General features: G+C 41.9%; 2 protein-coding genes across 2 annotated transcripts in view; both read left to right on the top strand.

Moving 5' to 3' along the window:
* The first annotated feature begins 1,013 nt into the window (after positions 1 to 1,013).
* On the top strand, positions 1,014 to 12,842 carry LOC123990679 (ribosome production factor 2 homolog). Its single transcript, XM_046291422.1, has 10 exons — positions 1,014 to 1,131; positions 1,334 to 1,466; positions 1,569 to 1,606; positions 7,708 to 7,747; positions 8,096 to 8,177; positions 8,290 to 8,366; positions 10,893 to 10,992; positions 11,760 to 11,862; positions 11,986 to 12,130; positions 12,338 to 12,842. Exons 1-10 carry the CDS (start codon positions 1,109 to 1,111, stop codon positions 12,521 to 12,523), a joined length of 927 nt encoding a protein of 308 aa, XP_046147378.1. The 5' UTR covers positions 1,014 to 1,108; the 3' UTR covers positions 12,524 to 12,842.
* A 2,711-nt stretch (positions 12,843 to 15,553) lies between these two features.
* LOC123990678 (monocarboxylate transporter 10-like) overlaps positions 15,554 to 20,716 on the top strand; it is a 71,769-nt gene continuing 66,606 nt past the window's right edge. Inside the window, exon 1 of the mRNA XM_046291421.1 lies at positions 15,554 to 16,185. Coding sequence (XP_046147377.1) covers positions 15,834 to 16,185 — 352 coding nt within the window. The 5' untranslated portion in view covers positions 15,554 to 15,833. The remainder of the gene's footprint in view (positions 16,186 to 20,716) is intronic.

Below are 20,716 nucleotides of genomic sequence, written 5' to 3'. Positions count from 1 at the left end.
GATGGTTTTTGCGACTGCACTTGAAACTTTCAAAGTTCTTGACATTTTCCAGATTAACTGACCATGTCTTAAAGTAATGATGAACTGTCATTTCTCTTTGCTTATTTGAGCTGTTCTTGCCATAATATGGACTTGGTCTTTTTCCACCCCTACATTGTCACAACACAACTAATTGTCTCAAACGCATTAAGAAGCAAATCAATTCTACAAATGAACTTTTAACAAGGCACACCTGTTCATTGAAATGCGAAGCTGGCATCAAGGCAAAAGGTGGCTACTTTGAAGAATCTCAAATATAAATATATTTTAATTTTTTTAACACTTTTTTGGTTACTACAGTATTCCATGTGTGTTATATCATAGTGTTGATGTCTTCACTATTATTCTACATTGTAGAAAATATGAAAAATAAAGAGAAACCCTTGAATGAGTAGCTGTGTCCAAACTTTTGACTGGTACTGTATATAAATGTTCAGAAAACTTGGGGGGGGGGGGGGGGGTTCATATATATTTGGCCTCAGAAATGTTGGGTGCCAAATAAAACCAGCTTCCAGTTGGGGAACCCTGACAGGTCTTGCAGCTGTGCAGAGAGGAAGGTTTCTGTGAAATCCATAAACATTTCAATGGCAAATACAGTATAAACAGTAAGTGGTGTAATCCAACCAAAGTGGGAGAATGACTGGGCACGATTCAAAGTGTCACACAAGTTAATGTCATTGATAAACATTTGTGGAAGTTACAAGGTCCACATTCCATTTCAATATCTCATTCCATGTAGGAAACCACTGTGTTCATTTGTTCTTCAGGAGCAGTACTCTCACCAACCCTTCCACAGTACTGATTATCCCAGGACTATATCAGCAATTACACAACCATTAATATGTAGGTTAGAAAAAATAAATAATTATTCAAAAGACAGAATGGTTTAGCTCTTTACCGCCATCATGTGGCCAAATAAGAGTACATCGTGTGTGTATACACTGTACATAGCGGATGTGACGTACATGTAACTGCGACATTTTCCGGTGTTGTGAATTCACGTGGAGTATTTTAAAGCAAGCGCCATCAAGCACACAAGTTGTAATTGCACACGAGTGAAGTCACCAAAATGAAACAAAAGGAAGGAGTAATGTACGTTGTGCTATTTTATTATTGTATAGTTAACGTCAGTTGTTAGCCATGTAGTTAACTACCTAGTTACTGTAGTCTTCTAAACCGTGTTAGTTTGAGATCCTCCAAACTAAATATACTATGTCAAAACATCTGTTGTTTTACTCAAGTGTCACGGTGTCTATAGCTGAAATGCTTTCCTGTTGAATGACTATTTCCTCAGAAAACCTAAGACGAAGAGGGCTAAGCGCTTTCTTGACAACAGAGCTCCCAAGCTTACAGAGAACGTCAAGAATGCCATGATCATGAAAGGAGGCAACACCAGTATGACTGTCACTCAGGCACTGAAGGACATTGTACGTTTTCTGACGGTCGACCCTCCCCTACCAGAATATTGAGGATGATCAAGTTTTGAGTGCCAGATAGCTAGTTAACTCTGAATACATTTTTTTCTCCAGTATGCCCTGAAGAAACCAAGTGCTGTATTGTACAAAAAGTAAGTGATTTGATTTTTAAAGGACCAGTGAATCCGTTTTTATCTCTCTCTCTCAAATAAAGTTCTAGGTAACAAATGACTACCTTACTGTGATTGTTAAAAATGAAAAGGGTAAAAAAGAAACAAATAGCTTCTTAGTAAAGGACTCTTATGCTAGGACTATCTGTGAGTGGGAAATATGAAAATAAGTTGTTGGTCTTAACTAATTTACCGCCTGGTGACGTTATGGAGCCAGATACCTGCCCATATGTTGAACGTGCATGTCTTTAGGATCATAAGAAGATCCATACGCAAATTGTTAAGATCATAAGAAAAGCCATGCGTGAAACATGAACGTAAACGTAACATTTAATCTGTCAACAAACACCATGTTATGATTACAGTCTAACATTATAGGTATTATAAATACGTATCCTGCACGTTTTCAAGTTGTCTCAATTAGTCATTTGAATTTACTTCACATTTTAGGTAGCTAATGTAGTGGATTTGTCTAGATGGCACTATCTATATTATGCCTACACCTAGCGGATTGAAACATCAGTGATGGATCTCCATAGCATGGCCAAAACCTAATTTAATTTGTATGAACATAAGATTAAACAACAGACATAAATGGAACAAGTTCCACAGATGTGACTAACAGAAATTGAATGTGTCCCTGAACAAAGGGGAGGGTCAAAAGTAACAGTCAGTATCTGGTGTGGCCACCAGCTGCATTAAGTACTGCAGTGCATCTCCTCATGGACTGCATTTTCAGTCCAGCCTCTCTCAGCCTATTGCGGACAGTCTGAGCACTGATGGAGGGATTGTGCGTTCCTGGTGTAACTCGAGCAGTTGTTGTTGCCATCCTGTACCTGTCCCGCAGGTGTGATGTTCTGATGTACCGTTCCTGTGCAGGTGTTGTTACACGTGGTCTGCCTCTGCGAGGATGATCAGCTGTCCCTCCTGTCTCCCTGTAGCGCTGTCTTTGTCGTCTCACAGTACGGACATTGCAATTTATTACCCTGGCCACATTGCAGTCCGCATGGCTCCTTGCAGCATGCCTAAGACATGTTCATGCAGATGAGCAGGGACCCTGGTCATCTTTCTTTTGGTGTTTTTCAGAGGCAGTAGAAGGCCTCTTTAGTGTCCTAAGTTTTCATTTCTGGGACCTTAATTGCCTACCGTCTGTAAGCTGTTAGTGTCTTAACGACAATTCCACAGGTGCATGTTCATTAATTGTTTATGGTTAATTTAAACCCTTTACAATGAAGATCTGTGAAGCTATTTGGATTTTCACTAATTATCTTTGAAAGACAGGGTCCTGAAAAGGGGACGTTTCTTTTTTCGCTGAGCTTATCTCTGGGTGATGTGGACATCTTCAAAATATGACTAATTCAAAATTGCACCATCCCATTCTCTGGGCTCTGTCGGTAATCATAACCAGTAGCATATACAAGGAATAATAAATCATAACCAGTAGTATCTTCCAAGAATAATAAATGCTTGGTGAATCTATAAATTATGTATGACCACAGGAGGTTTTGCCACTGCGCAATATTTTTTAATATAATATTTTTATATTAATTTCATCACTCAATCTTGGCACAGCATATCCTGTAGGAGGGTTTAATATGAATTTAAATTAATTTGATATGATTTATATAAATTGTTTCATGAAGATATAGACTGAAATGAACACGGGAGAGGTAGGCTTTTCCCTCCATCGCGACACTGCTGCCCAATTGAAGAGCTTGTGCAGCACCACAGCTGCATGCGCCTTCGGAAAAGCACCCCTCGGCCTCAGAAGATGCCCTTCTGGAGGCATGGAGTCAGATAAAATTACTATTTGCCTACTAGCCAAATAAAGTGCAGAGCATGCGTGATGCGTGCAACTCGTCATTCCAACATATTTGAACATTTAATTCATCCTTCAGTCAGTCAGTATGTCATCCATTCTGTCATTTTTCTGAATTGCAATAGGAACTAAATCAACGAGAATAGAAATCTTATCCATTTGTTTATTGAAATCCATATGTATTCAAAATGATCTACATTCAAGTTCTTTAGCCTATCACTTTAATAATAATTAAATGTTTAATTTAAGCCTATCCAAATAAAAAAATAGGCCTTCAATTTGTAGGCATTGCAATTTCGGCTATCAACATGTGTTTTATAATTGTTTTTATTTTAGGGCTCCCTTTAAAAAGAGATCCTAGCTCACAGGCCTCTAAATATTGCATCTAAATACATGCTAAACTAAATAGTTGAAGAATCACATGCAGTGGCTAGGGAAAACAGATCTGGGAGTAAGAATAGATAAACCATTTGAGACCCCTTGGTTATTTCTCTCAGGACATGTTATAGCCAAGACTTAATAAATATTGTTTTGTTAAATTTATTGATAAGGATATAGCCTTTGCGTGATGGGGTTATGCAATGAAAATGCTGTTATTCTGGCTACAGTGGTAGTGATTGCGTAGCCGTAGCAAGTTTGCTAGCTAGCAGCAAGCAAGGGATAAGAATGTTGCCACTGAACTGAGCATGGCAACAGAACATAAAGAACGAACAACTGGGTTGGGTCCTTCTGTAGCTCAGTTGGTAGAGCAACTGGGTTCAATCCCGGGACCACCCATCGTAGAATGTATGCACACATGACTGTAAGTCCAGAAATGGCATTTTATTATATTATTATAGTCTCGCAACCAGAATTTTCTTATTAAAATGATATCAATGAAAAACAAGATTCTACTGGTAAATGTGTGCTTTCATATTGTTTTCTTTGGCAACTGTGGTACACTATATGACCAAAGGTATGTGGACACCTGCTCGTCGAACATCTCATTCCAAAATCATGGGAATTTAATCTGGAGTTGGTCCCCCCTTTTCTGCTATAACAGCCTCCAATCTTCTGGAAAGGCTTTCCACTAGATGTTGGAACATTGCTGCGGGGACATGCTTCCATTCAGCCACGAGCATTAGTAAGTTCGGGAACTGATGTTGGGCAACTAGGCCTGGCTCGCAGTTGGCGATCCAGTTCATCCCGATAGTGTTGAGGTCGGGGCTCTGTGCAGGACAGTTAAGTTATTCCACCGATCTTGAGCACTGCATCAGATGTCCTGGCCTCCACAATCACCTGACCTCAACCCAATTGAGATGGTTTGGGATGAGTTGGACCACTGAGTGAAGGAAAAGCAGCCAACAAGTGGAAAAAGCATTCCTCATGAAGCTGGTTGAGAGAATGAAGAATGCCAAGCCAGTGCAAAGCTGTCATCAAGTCAAAGAGTGGCTACTTTGAAGAATCTAAAATATAATTTGACATGTTTACCACCATTTTGGTTACTACATGATTCCATGTGTTATTTCATAGTGTTGATGTTTTCTATTCTACAATGTAGAAAATTGTACAAATATAGAAAAAGCCTTGAATGTGTAGGTGTGTCAACTTTTGACTGTATATGTATTAAAGGTCGACCGATTCTGATTTTTTTTAAATGCCGATACTGATTCATAGGAGGGCCAAAAAAAGCAGATAGCGATGAATCGGCTGATTTAAAAATGAAAAAAATAAGTTATTTGTAATAATGACAATTACAACAATACTGAATGAACAACTTATTTTAACTTAATATAATACATCAATACATCAATACAATCAATTTAGCCACAAATAAATAATTAAACATGTTCAATTTGGTTTAAATAATGCAAAAACAAAGTGTTAGAGAAGAAAGTAAAAGTGCAATATGTGACATGTAAGAAAGCTAACGTTTCAGTTCCTTGCTCAGAACATGAGAACATATGAAAGCTGGTGGTTCCTTTTAACATGAGTCTTCAATATTCCCAGGTAAGAAGTTTTAGGTTGTAGTTATTATAGGAATTATATGACTATTTCTCTCTCTACCATTTGTATAACATATACCTTTGACTATTGGATGTTATTATAGGCACTTTAGTATTGCCAGTGTAACAGTATAGCTTCCGTCCCTTTCCTCGCCCCTACCTGAGCTCGAACCAGGAACTCATCAACAACAGCCACCCTCGAAGCAGCGTTACCCATCGCTCCACAAAAGCCGCGGCCCTTGCAGAGCAAGGGGAATAACTACCCCAAGTCTCAGAGTGAGTGACGTTTGAAACGCTATTAGTGCGCACCCCGCTAACTAGCTAGCCATTTCACATCGGTTACACCACCCTCATCTTGGGAGTTGATGGGCTTGAAGTCATAAACAGCTCAATGCTTGAAGCACAGCGAAGAGCTGCCGGCAAAACGCACGAAAGTGCTGTTTGAATGAATGCTTACGAGCCTGCTGGTGCCTACCATCGCTCAGACTGCTCTATCAAACCATAGACTTAATTATAACATAATAACACACAGAAATATGAGCTTTAGGTCATTAATATGGTCGAATCCGGAAACTATCATCTCGAAAACAAGACGTTTATTCTTTCAGTGAAATACAGAACCTTTCCGTATTTTATCTAACAGGTGGCATCCATAAGTCTAAATATTCCTGTTACATTGCATAACCTTCAATGTTATGTCATAATTACGTAAAATTTTGGCAAATTAGGCGGCCCAAACTGTTGCATATACCCTGACTCTGCGTACAATGAACGCAAGAGAAGTGAAACAATTTCACCTGGTTAATAATCCCTGCTAACCTGGATTTATTTTAGCTAAATATGCAGGTAAAAAAATATCTACTTCTGTGTATTGATTTTAAGAAAGGCATTGATGTTTATGGTTAGGTACACATTGGAGCAAGACAGTCCTTTTTCGTGAATACGCACCGCTTCGATTATATGCAATGCAGGACACGCTAGATAAACTGGTAATATCATCAACCATGTGTAGTTAACTAGTGATTATGATTGATTGTTTTAAAAAAGATAAGTTTAATGCTAGCTAGCAACGTACCTTGGCTTACTGTATTCGCATAACAGACAGGCTCCCCGTGGAGTACAATGAGGCAGGTGGTTAGAGCGTTGGACTAGTTAATTGTAAGGTTGCCGAGCTGAGAAGGTAAAAATCTGTCGCCCCGGGGCCTCCCGGGTGGCGCAGTGGTTAAGGGCGCTGTACTGCAGCGCCAGCTGTGCCACGAGAGACTCTGGGTTCGCGCCCAGGCTCTGTCGTAAGCGGCCGCGACCAGGAGGTCCGTGGGGCAACGTACAATTGGCCTAGCGTTGTCCGGATTAGTGAGGGTTTGGCCGTTAGGGATATCCTTGTCTCATCGCGCACCGGCGACTCCTGTGGCGGGCCGGACGCAGTGCACGCTAACCAAGGTTGCCAGGTGCACGGTTTCCTCCGACACATTGGTGCGGCTGGCTTCCGGGTTGGTGGGTGGCGCGCACCATCTGTCAGATTGACCATTGAGTTCTTGGTCACATCCCTGACCAAGGCCCTTCTCCACTGATTGCTCAGTTTGGCCAGGCGGTCAGCTCTATGTAGATGCGCTGTGTTAAGAAGCAGTGCGGCTTGGTTGGTTTGTGTATCGGAGGACGCATGACTTTCAACCTTCGTCTCTCCCGAGCCCGTATGGGAGATGTAGCGATGAGACAAAATAGTAGCTACTAACAATTGGATACCACGAAAATGGGGTAAAATTATTATTATTTTTTTAAAATATATTGTCCCTGAACAATGCAGTTACCCCACCGTTCCTAGGCCGTCATTGAAAATAAGAATGTGTTCTTAACTGACTTGCCTAGTTAAATAAAGATTAAATAAAGGTGTAAAAAGAAAAACTTGGCCAAATCGGTGTCCAAAAATACAGATTTCCGATTGTTATGAAAACTTGAAATTGTCCCTAATTTAATCGGCCATTCCGGTTAATCGGTCAACCTCAGGAAAAATAATGTTTGACTGCACTGGGCCTTTTCTCAAGTAGGAGAACTGTTATTATTTTAACCTATCCAGTATTGTGGTAGTTCTGAAATGATTGTATTAAGTCTTCATGTTTTATTTTCCCCCTGTAAACATTGGATATTTATAGCAACTTTGGCATAAAGGACTGACTATACTGAAATAATAACAAAACATAAATAGTCCATCTATTGTTGGTACTTGAGAAATGTGTGTTTTTTTATCCTGCATGTAAACTAAATGTTGTCTTTCCTTCCAGGAAAAATATAACCAGGCCATTTGAAGATTCTTCATCATTGGTCAGTTAACTAGAGATATTACATGTCTTCATTACCCTCTAAAAACTGTTTTGTTTAACCTGAGAATTATAATTGTTTTTGATTCCTCTAGTTCCTAAATATACAGTATAGTGAGTATTTCAATGTAGTAGTCCTGGTTCAAGGGACATTGTTGTTGTAGCCCTAGCACAACACTGGAATTATTGTGGAATCGGGTGTGTAGTGCTAGGGAAAACAAACATTTGCTCTTCTTTGGGTCCGCAGGACCAGGATAAAAAACACTGCAATAGTGTACTAGTTAGCATCACATTAAAATACAATATATTCATTGCACTGCCATTTCCGATCACTAATATTTTCTCTCTACAGGAATTCTTCTCGAAGAAAACGGATAGCTCGCTGTTTTTGTTTGGCTCGCATAACAAGAAAAGGCCAAACAATCTTATATTTGGTAAGCATTTTTGTATTCTATCAGTGGGAGACTAGACAAAAGATGTCTAGTAATTTTCACAGCAGATAAGGGTTTGACCTTGTTTTTCTCCTTTCCTTTTTGCTGATTACAGGTCGTCTGTTTGATTTCCACGTGCTGGATATGATTGAGCTGGGCATTGAGAAGTATAACTCCTTGAGTGCGATCAAGGTGATGTTTCTGCAGTTCCTACTATAGTCATTTGTAGTTGCGTTGTTTCACATTGCTGCATGATACCACTTATGTGAGTTCTGGATTTGTCAATAAGATAAAAAATAATAATTTAAGCAGTGCCTTCAGCACCACCTGATGTTCTGTACATTCTTAATCTCTACGAATCATAGTTCTTTAAGTGTCATCACGCTCACACTGCTACAAAAAGCCAAACGAATACACCTCCTTGGTCTTTCAGTGGTCTGAATGAACAACTACAAATGAACTATTTCCTCTTAATCAATCAAATGTATTTATAAAGCCCTTCTTACATCAGCTGATGTCACAAATTGCAGTACAGAAACCCAGCCTAAAACAGCAAGCAATGCAGGTCTAGCAGCACGGTGGCTAGAAAAAACTCCCTAGAAAGGCCAGAACCTAGGAAGAGACCTAGAGAGGGACCAGGCTATGAGGGGTGGCCAGTCCTCTACTGGCTGTGATGGCCAAGATGTTCATAGATGACCAGCAGGGTCAAATAATAATAAGTGGTTGTAGAGGAAGCACCTCAGGAGTAAATGTCAGTTGGTTTCCTCATAGCCGATCATTAAGAGTATCTCTACCGCTCCTGCTGTTTCTAGAGAATTGAAAACAGCAGGTCTGGGACAGGTAGCACGTCCGGTGAACAGGTCAGGGTTCCATAGCCGCAGGCAGAACAGTTGGAGCTGGAGCAGCAGCACGACCAGGTGGACTGGGGACAGCAAGGAGTCATAAGACCAGGTGGTCCTGAGGCATGGTCCCAAAGCTCAGGTCCTCAGAGAGAAAGAAAGAGAGAGCATACTTAAATTCACACAGAACACCGGATAAGACAGGAGAAATACTCCAGATATAACAGACTGACCCTAGCCCCCTGACACAAACTATTGTAGCATAAATACTAGAGGCTGAGACAGGAGGGGTTGGGAGACACTGTGGCCCTGTCCAACGATACCCCCGGACAGGGCCAAACGGGCAGGAAATAACCCCACCCACTTTGCCAAAGCACACCACTAGAGGGATATGTTCAACCACCAGCTTACCGTCCTGAGACAAGGCTGAGTATAGCCCACGAAGATCTCTCCCACGGCACAACCCAAGGGGGGGCGCCAACCTGGACAGAAAGATCACGCCAGTGACTCAACCTACTCAAGTGATGCATCCCTCGGGATCGCATGGAAGAGCACCAGTAAGCCAGTGACTCAGTCCCTGTAATAGGGTTTGAGGCAGAGAATCCCAGTGGAGAGGGGGGAACTGGACAGGCAGAGACAGCAAGGGCGGTTCGTTGCTCCAGAGCCTTTCTGTTCACCTTCACACTCCTGGGCAAGACTACACTCAATCATAGGACCTACTGAATAGATGAGTCTTCAGTAAAGACTTAAAAGTTGAGACCGAGCCTGCGTCTCTCACATGGATAGGCAGACCATTCCATAAAAATGGAGCTCTATAGGAGAAAGCCCTGCCTCCAGCTGTTTGCTTAGAAATTCTAGGGACAATAACGAAGCCTGCGTCTTGTGACCGTAGCGTACGTGTAGGTATGTATGGCAGGACCAAATCGGAAAAATAGATGCACGCCCATGTAATTATTTGTAGATTAGCAGTAAAACCTTGAAATCAGCCCTTGCCTTAACAGGAAGCCAGTGTAGAGAGGCTAGCACTGGAGTAATATGATCAAATTTTGGGGTTCAAGTAAAGATTCTAGCAGCCGTGTTCAGCACTAACTGCAGTTTATTTATTGCTTTATCCGGGTAGCCGGAAAGTAGAGCATTGCAGTAGTCTAACCTAGAAGTAACAAAAGCATGGATTAATTTTTTGACAAAGTTTCTGATTGTTGCAATGTTACGTAGAAACAAAAAGCTGTCCTTGGAACAGTCTTGATATGTTTGTCAAAAGAGAGATCTTAACACCATTTTAGCCACACTGTTTCCCTGTTCTTTGAATTTTTTTCATTTTTGTTTTACATTTACATTACATTTAAGTCATTTAGCAGACGCTCTTATCCAGAGCGACTTACAAATTGGTGCATTCACCTTATGACATCCAGTGGAACAGCCACTTTACAATAGTGCATCTACATATTTTAAGGGGGGGTGAGAAGGATTACTTTATCCTATCCTAGGTATTCCTTAAAGAGGTGGGGTTTCAGGTGTCTCCGGAAGGTGGTGATTGACTCCGCTGTCCTGGCGTCGTGAGGGAGTTTGTTCCACCATTGGGGAGCCAGAGCAGCGAACAGTTTTGACTGGGCTGAGCGGGAACTGTACTTCCTCAGTGGTAGGGAGGCGAGCAGGCCAGAGGTGGATGAACGCAGTGCCCTTATTTGGGTGTAGGGCCTGATCAGAGCCTGGAGGTACTGAGGTGCCGTTCCCCTCACAGCTCCGTAGGCAAGCACAAGTTTTACTGATAAAAACATGCCAATACACTCTGGACTGCAAACAAGTGAAGTTGGTGTTACACCTGTTATATCATAATCGTCCTCCTGTAATTTTATGTTCTGTTTCCAATGCATTGCAGAACAGCAAATGTCCTGAGGGGACCAAACCGATGCTGGTGTTTGCAGGGGAGGCTTTTGACCAAGATGATGACCACAAACGCCTAAAGAGCCTTCTTACAGGTACAGTTTAGTCTAAGCTAAACATTTGAATTTGGTGTTAATCGGATGTCGTGGGGTTAATTTTAGAATTTTACAATTCCTCTAACTATACTGAACAAAAGTATAAACGCAACATGCAACAATTTCTCATATTTTGCTGAATTACAATTCATAGAAGGAAATCAGTCAATTGAAATAAATTCATTATCCCCTCCAAATTCTATAAAAAATATATAGGCAGGTTTATGGTAGAGAAATTAACATTCAATTCTCTGGAACAGCTCTGTTGGACATTCCTGCAGTCAGCATGCCAATTCCACGCTCCCTAAAATGTATATCTGTGGCATTGTGTTGTGTGGCAAAACTGCACATTTTAGTGGCCTTTTTGAAATGTCACACCTGTCAGATGGATGGAATATCTCAGCAAAGGAGAAATGTTCACGAACAGGAATGTAAAAAAAAAAAAAAAGTACACCAAATTAGAGAAATAAGCTTTGTGTGTATGGAACATTTCTGCTATCTTTTATTTCAGCTCATGAAACATGGGACCAACACTTTATTTATTTAACCAGGTAAGCTAGTTGAGAACAAGTTCTCATTTACAACTGCGACCTGGCTGTTAACATGTCAACATAACATGTTGCGTTTATATTTTTGTTCAGCATAGAATTTTTTGGGTGGAAACATACCTTCACAATCCGTAGTAATTTCTGTAGGTTGTAATAATATTGCATTTCATGTCGGCGGTGCTATTGACCATTTTTTTTTGTTATTGTCTTGTCGTACAGACTTCTTCAGGGGTCCCGTTGTGCCTTCAGTGCGTCTAGCTGGTCTGGAGCATGTCCTGCACTTCACTGCTCTGGAGGGGAAAATCTACATGCGCAGCTACAGGTATGTCTGCCTGCTAGCAGCTAGACCATCTACCAATGTCACCTATTATTCATGAATTTACATATGATCTGCATCTTTCACCCCTGAAATGATCACTAGTCAAAACTCTTTGGGGTTCTCCAGATCTCTGTTGAAGAAGTCTGGATGTCGTACACCAAGGATTGAGCTGGAGGAGATTGGGCCGTCTTTTGACTTTGTCTTGCGGAGAACACACCTGGCATCAGACGACCTCTACAAGACAGCTCACAGACAGCCCAAGGCTCTGAAGGTATGAAACAACTAGTTGCAGTCATCTTTCTCAATCTCTTTCAAGAGTCATGTTGAATGTCACATAAGGTTTATTCTTTTTGAAAGTATCTTAATTGCACAATTGTATTGTGTGCCATTGGCCACATAATTTAGAAGTATCTATGTAGTAAAATTAAACTTCAAGGCAATCAGTCCTCATGTTCTTTGTCAATTCTATTCTTTACAGCCCAAGAAGAAGAAGAACATATCCCATGATACCTTTGGTACCAAGTTTGGCAGGTTGCACATGCAGAAGCAGGATCTGGCCAAGCTCCAGACACGTAAGATGAAGGGTCTGAGGAAGAGGAGGGGCCCGGCAGCCGCTGCGGAGGGAGAGACGTCCTCGAAAACAGCCAAAGTAGAAGTGGAGTGAAGTCTTCCCAGGCTTTAAAGGACATTTCACGTCACGCTAACTGTGGATGTTGACCGATGTCTTCAGAATTATCATTAATTATGAAAGAACCCCCCACCATACATGTTTACCTTCTGCAGGTATGTTTGTCAATGTCTCTTGTTAATGACATGAAAATCCTCTTCATTCTGTTGATCATTTTGATCATTTTGCTTAATCTGGAAATGCTTTGTGTGAAAGGCAAGCCTGTCAGATGTATGTGCATAAGAAAATAAAAAAAATGCGTAGTTTAATAAGATGTCATTGTTCTAAAATAAAACTAATATTTTCTGTATTTTAATCTCTACTTGTGCACTGCGGAAGCATTGTCTCAATGATTACATTTATTTTGTACATCTGTCTCGTGATGTTCTCTTCAGAGGTTTTACAATTGATTTGTCACATGCACAGTGAAATGCCTTTCTTGCAAGCTCTTTCCCAACAATGCAGTAGTAAATGTTGATAGTACTGTAAAAGTAGAAGAATAACACAAGTAAGCTATATACAGGATCAGTTCTAATACCATATTTACAATGTGCAGAGATACTGTAGGGGTAGATATGTATAGGGGTAAGGTGACTGGGCATCAGGATATGATTGTGTGTGTTTAGTCAGTATGAACGTGTCTGCATGTTGTGTGAGTGTGTAGCATGTGCATAGTCAGTGCAAAAATAGAAGAGTCGATGCAGATTGTCTAGCTATTTTGTTAGCTATTTAGCAGTTTTATGGCTTGAGCATATATTCTGTTCAGGAGCCTGTTGGTGTCAGACTTGATTCTCTGGTACCGCTTGCCATGCGGAAGCAGAGAGATTAGAGTCTATGGCTTGTGTGGCTGGAGTCTTTACCTTCCTTACGCACCACCTGATAGCGGGGTCCTGGATGGCAGGAAGCTCGGCCTCAGTCATGTAGCGCCATGCGATCAATGGCGATGCTGTTGCCATACCAAGCATTGATGCAGCCAGTCAAGATGCTCTCAATGGTGCAGCTGTATAACTTTTTTAAAATGTAATTATTTTACCCCGTTTTTCTCCCCAATTTCGTGGTATCCAATTGTTTAGTAGCTACTATCTTGTAACATCGCTACAACTCCTGTACGGGCTCGGGAGAGACGAAGGTTGAAAGTCATGCATCCTCCGATACACAACCCAAGAAGCCGCACTGCTTCTTAACACAGCGCGCATCCAACCCGGAAGCCAGCCGTGTCGGAGGAAGCACCCTGCACCTGGCAAGCTCCTTTGCACCCCATTATTTTTATTTCTACTTTGCACATTCTTCCATTGCAAAACTACCATTCCAGTGTTTTATTTGCTATATTGTATTTACTTTGCCACCATGGCCTTTTTTTGCCTTTACCTCCCTTCTCACCTCATTTGCTCACATTGTATATAGACTTGTTTATACTGTATTATTGACTGTATGTTTGTTTTACTCCATGTGTAACTCTGTGTCATTGTATCGGTCGAACTGCTTTGCTTTATCTTGGCCAGGTCGCAATTGTAAATGAGAACTTGTTCTCAACTTGCCTACCTGGTTTAATAAAGGTGAAATAAATACACGACTCCTGCCTGCCACAGGAGTCTCAATGAGACAAGGATATCCCTACTGGCCAAACCCTTCCTAATCCGGGCGACGCTAGGCCAATTGTGCGTCGCCCCACGGACCTCCTAGTTGCGGCCGGTTACGACAGAGCCTGGGCGCGAACCCATAGTCTCTGGTGGCACAGCTGGCGCTGCAGTACAGCGCCCTTAACCACTGCGACAGATGTTTACCTCCGCGATTCAATCTTGCAACTTTACAATTAACTAATCCAACGCTCTAACCACCTGCCTCATTGCACTCCACGAGGAGCCTGTCTGTTACGTGAATGAATAAACATAAGGTTTAAGACAGCCTTCCTATAGGCTGTTTTATCATCCCTGGTGATCAGGCCTACCACTATCGTATCATCAGCAAACCTGAGTCGTGCGTGGCCACGCAGTCGTGGGTGAACGGGGGATACAGGAAAGTACAAAGCATGCCCCCGTATAGAGGGTCAGCGTGGCCGAGGTGATGTTGCCTACCCTCACTACCTGGGGTCTGACCATCAGGAGGTCCAGGAAACAGTTGCAGAACGAGTCCTAGGGTCCTAGGGTCCAAAGCTCGGTGACGAGTTTGGAAGGGACTATGGTGTTGAATGCTGAGCTATAGTCAATGAACAGCATTCTCACATAGGTATTCCTCTTATCTAGGTGGTAGAGAGTTTAGTGAGAGTAGAGGGAAAACTTCATACGGGTGGGACAATTAAACCATGTAACTGTGGAGAAGGGACTGTAAGTATTCTACTTTTCACTCTGCTGCCACAAAACCCTTAGGTATATAGACTTACCTTCATATGAACACATCACAATTGTAATCTGGGCTCACCACGTTAGATAAATTGGTATATATCAGTCAACCTTCAGGTATGAAATCAGAAGTATTGTTATCAAATCGCTGGATGTTTCTTTGGATAGTCTACTTTGTACACAAGAGGTAGCTGTTTGACATTATTAATTTGAAAACTCTGGGCTCTGGTGTTATACTGAAATCAATAGCAAAAATTGTCAAATTAAGTCTTATTTAAATGAAGTCATATTTAAAAAGTTATAGATTTAGTTTTTAACAATGTACAGGCTTAGCACGCAGATAATTTAGAAAACGTTGACACCTTCCACGTTGTTCATTATTTTCCATAGAACGCATAGCCCCTAGTTGATTATCCCTTACTCATTTCAGCACAAATGATAGACTCCTATGTTTACTCTTTCCTTGCAAGAGGAACCTCTGGATAAGAGAGAAAAATAAATGTGTTCTGGATCTTATCTATCTTGAAAAAAAATGTTCTTCACTTTTTCAAACACTACAGTAATTATTCAATGTTTTTACGTCATACTTGAAAAGTACGGTAAATCCAATCAGCGACAAAAACCCGGCGTAATGTACGCACGTCCCGCCCCTCTGTGGTATCTATTTATACAATATTTCTACACTGGTGTTTGACACGCACTAAAGACAGTGCGGGCTGTTGATAGAACAGATCATTACGGCTACTGCTTCTGAATTGATGCAACTTTTCGATAACAATTCGATGAAAGAAAATGCAAACTCTTCATATTTGTAGATAGACATTTTGCGGCATACCATCATCTGAATCTCTTCAGTTAAGTTTGACTTTAGCTTGAGAGTACATCATTTAGACTAGTTAGCGGCATAGTCACATTATTGCTGTCATCATATTTGACAGTGTTAAAAATCTGCATTGTCGTGCGAAGAAATGACAGAAGGTACCAACATGACAGACAATGAGTATGAGACAACTAAAGAAACGGTTGCTGCGGAACCTGCGGAAGAGACACCAATGAAGTCATTTGAAACGCGCCCGGACGAAGTTGAGGAGAATAATGAGAACCGGGGAAGCAACGGAACCACCCAAGAGCAGGTCCCCGTCACTGCGGAGGAGCCTGAGTTCGAGCACCCAGAAGGAGGATGGGGGTGGGTGGTTATGCTGGCTGCCATGTGGTGCAATGGAGCGGTGTTCGGAATCCAGAATGCCTTTGGTATCCTGTTCATGTCCCTTCTGAAAGAATTCGGCTCAGCAGATGATGCGGACCTCAGGTTCAAAACAGGTGAGAAAAGTCCGCATAACGCGAGTAACCTAGCTAAATACTGTATTAGCGAGTTAGCTTGCATCAGCTTGCCTCATAAAATATTTGTATTACTTTCTGGCAGCATATCAACTTGTGACATTCATTCTCGTATGCTATCGTTGACTGGGATTAGTGGACGGCATACACATCACACTAATACAACAAAGTTTAGAGAATGTCATTAATTTACCATAAAACTAAGTTTACGATATAATCACCTTTCCAGCTAGCACGGTCTCGATTGCTAACGTTATCTGGTGTCAGTCAGTGATTCGAGCGTGCCACATGGCTAGACAGTGCTTGAGGTGGAGGAAATGTCTTTTTTTAAGTCTGTTCACAGAAATGTACAAATTACGCAATGCCATAGAGACCTCTGATTATTCACTGTTAAGGGTTCATACACATCTTATCAGATGTGGGTCTCTATGTAGCCTACATGGAAAAAGTCAGCATTAATGTGGCGTTGACACTAGAAGGCTTCTGGTCTCTGATCCCATGTATGCCTACTATCTCTTGCAGTTGTGCCCTTGATCAAGGCACTCAACCCCACACAAAGTAGAATAACTGCACTGTTAGGCTACTGCATAAAACACATGTGGTCAACCCTCCATCTGGAGAGCTACTTACTGGTGGTGCAGGCTTTTGATCCAACCCTGCTTATCAAGGTTCTGTTGTGCAGATGACGTTTACACAAAAAGGGTTCTCTCTTGCTTCATAGATGGAACCTTTTTGATAGGGTAATTGGATCAGAACCCTAGAGGGTCTAATTCACTGAACTGAAATGGTTCCCCACAGAATGGTGCCGTTTATGAATTATGGCTACTACTATTACAGTGCATTTGGAAATGATTCAGACCCCTTGACTTTTTCCACATTTTGTTACGTTAGCCTTATTCTAAAAAAAAATTTTCTCTCATCAATCTACACACACTACCCCCATAATGAAAAGGCAAAAACAGTTTTTTAGACATCTATTAAAAAATTAAAAAACAATCATATTTACATAAGTATTCAGACCCTTTACTCAGTACTTTGTTGAAGAACATTTGGCAGCTATTACAGCCTCAAGTTTTCGGTATAACACTACAAGCTTGGCACACCTGTATTTGGGGAGTTTCTCCCATTCTTCTCTGCAGATCCTCTCAAGCTCCATCAGGTTGGATGGAAAGCATCGCTGTACTGATATTTTCAGGTTGCTCCAGAGATGTTCGATCGGGTTTAAGTCCAGGCTCTGGCTGGGCCACTCAAGGACATTCAGAGACATGTCCCGAAGCCACTCCTGCGTTGTCTTGGCTGTGTGCTTAGGGTCGTTGTCCTGTTGGAAGGTGAACCTTTGCCTGAGGTTCTGAGCACTCTGGAGCAGGTTTTTATCAAGGATCTCTCTGTGCTTTGCTCTGTTCATCTTTCCCTCAATCCTGACTAGTCTCCCAGAAAGAGTTCAATCTTGGTTTCATCAGACCAGAGAATCTTGTTTCTCATGGTCTGAGAGTCCTTTAGGTGCCTTTTGGCAAACTCCAAGTGGGCTGTCTTGTGCCTTTTACTGAGGAGTGGCTTCCGTCTAGCCACTTTACCATAAAGGCCTGATTGGTGGAGTACTGCAGAGATGGTTGTACTTCTGGAAGGTTCTCCCATCTCCACAGAAGAACTCTGAAGCTCTGTCAGAGTGACCATCGGGTACTTGGTCACCTCCCTGACCAAGGCCCTTCTCCCGCTATAGGAAAAGGCCAGCTCTAGGAAAAGTCTAGGTTACAAATTTCTTCCATTTAAGAATGATGGAGGTAACTGTGTTCTTGGGGACCTTCAATGCTGCATAAATTCTTTGGTACCCTTCCCCAGATCTGTGCTTCGACACAATCCTGTCTCGGAGCTCTACAGACAATTCCTTCGACCTCATGGTTGGTTTTTGCTCTAACATGCACTGTCAACTGTGGGACCTTTTGTATAGACCGGTATGTGCCTTTCCAAATCATGTTGCATCAATTGAATTTACCACAGGTGGACTCCAATCAAGTTGTAAAAACATCTCAAGGATGATCAATGGAAATAGGATGCACTGGAGCTCAATTTAGAGTCTCATAGCAATGAGTCTGAATACTTATGTAAATAAGGTTTCTTTTTTTGTTTTTGCTTTGTCATTAAAGAGTATTGTGTGTAGATTGATGAGAAACAATATTTAATCCATTTTAGAATAAGGCTGTAACATAACAACATATGGAAAGGGGTCTGAATAGTTTCCAAAATGCACTGTATGTAGCCTACTATTGGGGAAGGGGTTTATTTCCACTCCCACTGATTCTCTGGCCAGTCTCCATGTGCATTGTGTATTCTTTGGCAGCTGCTCTTGAAAAGAAGCCCATGAAAGATTATCTCAATACATTTGGCTGTTCATAGTTAATGGATATACATTGCACTGCCATTTCATCCTCACAGTATTAGATAAGAAGAACCTCCTTTGTACAACACAGGCATAACATTTTGCGGGGTAGCCTTGAAACAGATGACCACAGCCCTGTCAGTTTCAGGGCCATTAAAAGGTTCAAACATTTCTGGAAAATGTGCAGACAGTGAGTGAGTGAGCATGCCCAGTGTGTGTTTTTCCTCTCCATGGCTAAAGGCTCACCTCAACCACATGGATAATGATCCCACGTTGTTCAACTGTCTTTAGCCACCTGTTGCTGATGTTATTTGGGTTTGAGAATTGGTTTCTGTTGACGTGTGATTTACATTTGGCCACGGTAATGGGTGAGAAGTGTGAGTAGGCTATTTCCCACTCTTTCATTAGGTTACGTGTTAAGGAGACTCATTTGTGTAGCCTATAACCTTTTCAAGCGGAAGGTCCTGCATCAAATATAGGATCAAAGCTGGCAAGATACACTGTGCTTGGCAGTGTTAATCATCGTAGATTTGATTACTGAACAATCAGGAATCACCCATTTCCTAAAATTGACATTGCTGTGATTCTTAGGAAGATTTGCAGATCTAGATGATCTAGGTGAATCACTACATTGATAGATGTATCAGATCTTGTTAACTGATAGCTACTAATCACAGCATTGTCACATTGTAATTACAATGTAATTATCACTCGAAGTGATCACACATTGGCCAAGTGATCACTCATTCCTTGATTTTCTTCAGTACAATTTCTTCTTCCTCAGTCTGAAATGAGTAGCCAGGATTGCATCAGCATGCTTCAAGTCCAGCTGTTGCCCTGCCTTCCACTTTCCCCAGTCGTAGTCCCTCTCCAGTTGTCAGAGGTCTCCTCTAGGGATATCCTGAGAGGAACATTATCCAGCTAGGCACACTGCCAGTAGCTAAAGTTCCCAGACAGAGGGGAGTTCATGGAGCCTTTGGCAACCCATATCATGTATATTTTACCTACAGTATACTGACGTATACTCATGTCACTGTTACACTACTAGATGTTATTGTGGGTGTAGTAAAATGCTTGTGTTCCTAGCTCCAACAGTGCAGTTATATCTAACAATTCACAAAAAGAGAAAATCTAAAGTAAAAGAATGAAGTTAAGAAATATATCAATATTAGGACAACCAATGTCGGAGTGGCATTGACTAAAATACAGTAGAATAGAATACAGTATATACATATGAAATTAGTAAAGCAGTATGTAAACATTATTAAAGTGACAAGTGATTCCATGTCTATGTAAATAGGGCAGCAGCCTCTATGGTGCAGGGTTGAGTAACCGGGTGGTAGCCGACTAGTGATGACTGTTTAACGGTCGTCTGGCCTTGAGATAGAAGCTGTTTTTCAGTCTCTCGATCCCAGCTTTGATGCACCTTTTACTGACCTCACATTCTGGATGGTAGTGGGTTGAACAGGCAGTGGCTCGGGTGGTTGCTGTCCTTGATGATCTTCCTGTGACATCGGGTGCTGCAGGTGTCCTGGATGGCAGGCAGTGTGCCCCCGGTGATGCATTGGGCTGACCGCACCACCCTCCGGAGAGCCCTGCAGTTGCGGGCAGTGCAGTTGCCGTACCAGGCAGTGATGCAGCCCAACAAGATGCTCTCAATTGTGTATCTATAAAAGTTTGTGGGTCTTAGGGGCCAAGCCAAATTTATTTAGCCTCCTGAGGTTGAAAATAATTTGTTGCGCCTTCTTCTTCAGATCGTCAGTGACGTGTACGCCAAGGATCTTGAAGCTTTTCATCTTCTCCACTGCGGTCCCGTCGATGTGGATGGGGGTGTGCTCCTCTGCTGTCCTGAAGTTCACGATCAGGTCCTTCATCTTGTTGACGTTGAGGGAGAGGTTATTTTGCTGGCACCACTTCTCCAGGGCCCCCACCTCCTCCCTGTAGGCTGTCTCCTCATTGTTGGTAATCAGGCCTACAACTGTTGTGTCGTCTGCAAACTTGATGGTTTAGTTGGAGGCATGCGTGGCCACGCAGTAATGGGTGAATAGGGAGTACAGGAGGGGGCTGAGCACGCACCCTTGTGGGGCCTCAGTTTTGAGGATCAGCGAAGTGGAGGTGTTTGTTTCCTACCTTCAC

Source organism: Oncorhynchus gorbuscha, linkage group LG12 (assembly GCF_021184085.1).
Source record: "Oncorhynchus gorbuscha isolate QuinsamMale2020 ecotype Even-year linkage group LG12, OgorEven_v1.0, whole genome shotgun sequence".
Classification (NCBI taxonomy): domain Eukaryota; kingdom Metazoa; phylum Chordata; class Actinopteri; order Salmoniformes; family Salmonidae; genus Oncorhynchus; species Oncorhynchus gorbuscha.
Note: the sequence above shows the minus strand (reverse complement) of the source record. Positions and strands in the feature narration are given on the sequence as shown.

Bases quoted from the DNA above. Each gene is read 5' to 3' on its own strand.
- LOC123990679 (XM_046291422.1), top strand. From the start codon at position 1,109: ATGAAACAAAAGGAAGGAGTAAT. The intron at 10,993-11,759 runs GTACAGTTTAGT...CTTGTCGTACAG, and splicing joins CCTAAAGAGCCTTCTTACAG to ACTTCTTCAGGGGTCCCGTT. The intron at 11,863-11,985 runs GTATGTCTGCCT...GGGGTTCTCCAG, and splicing joins ATCTACATGCGCAGCTACAG to ATCTCTGTTGAAGAAGTCTG.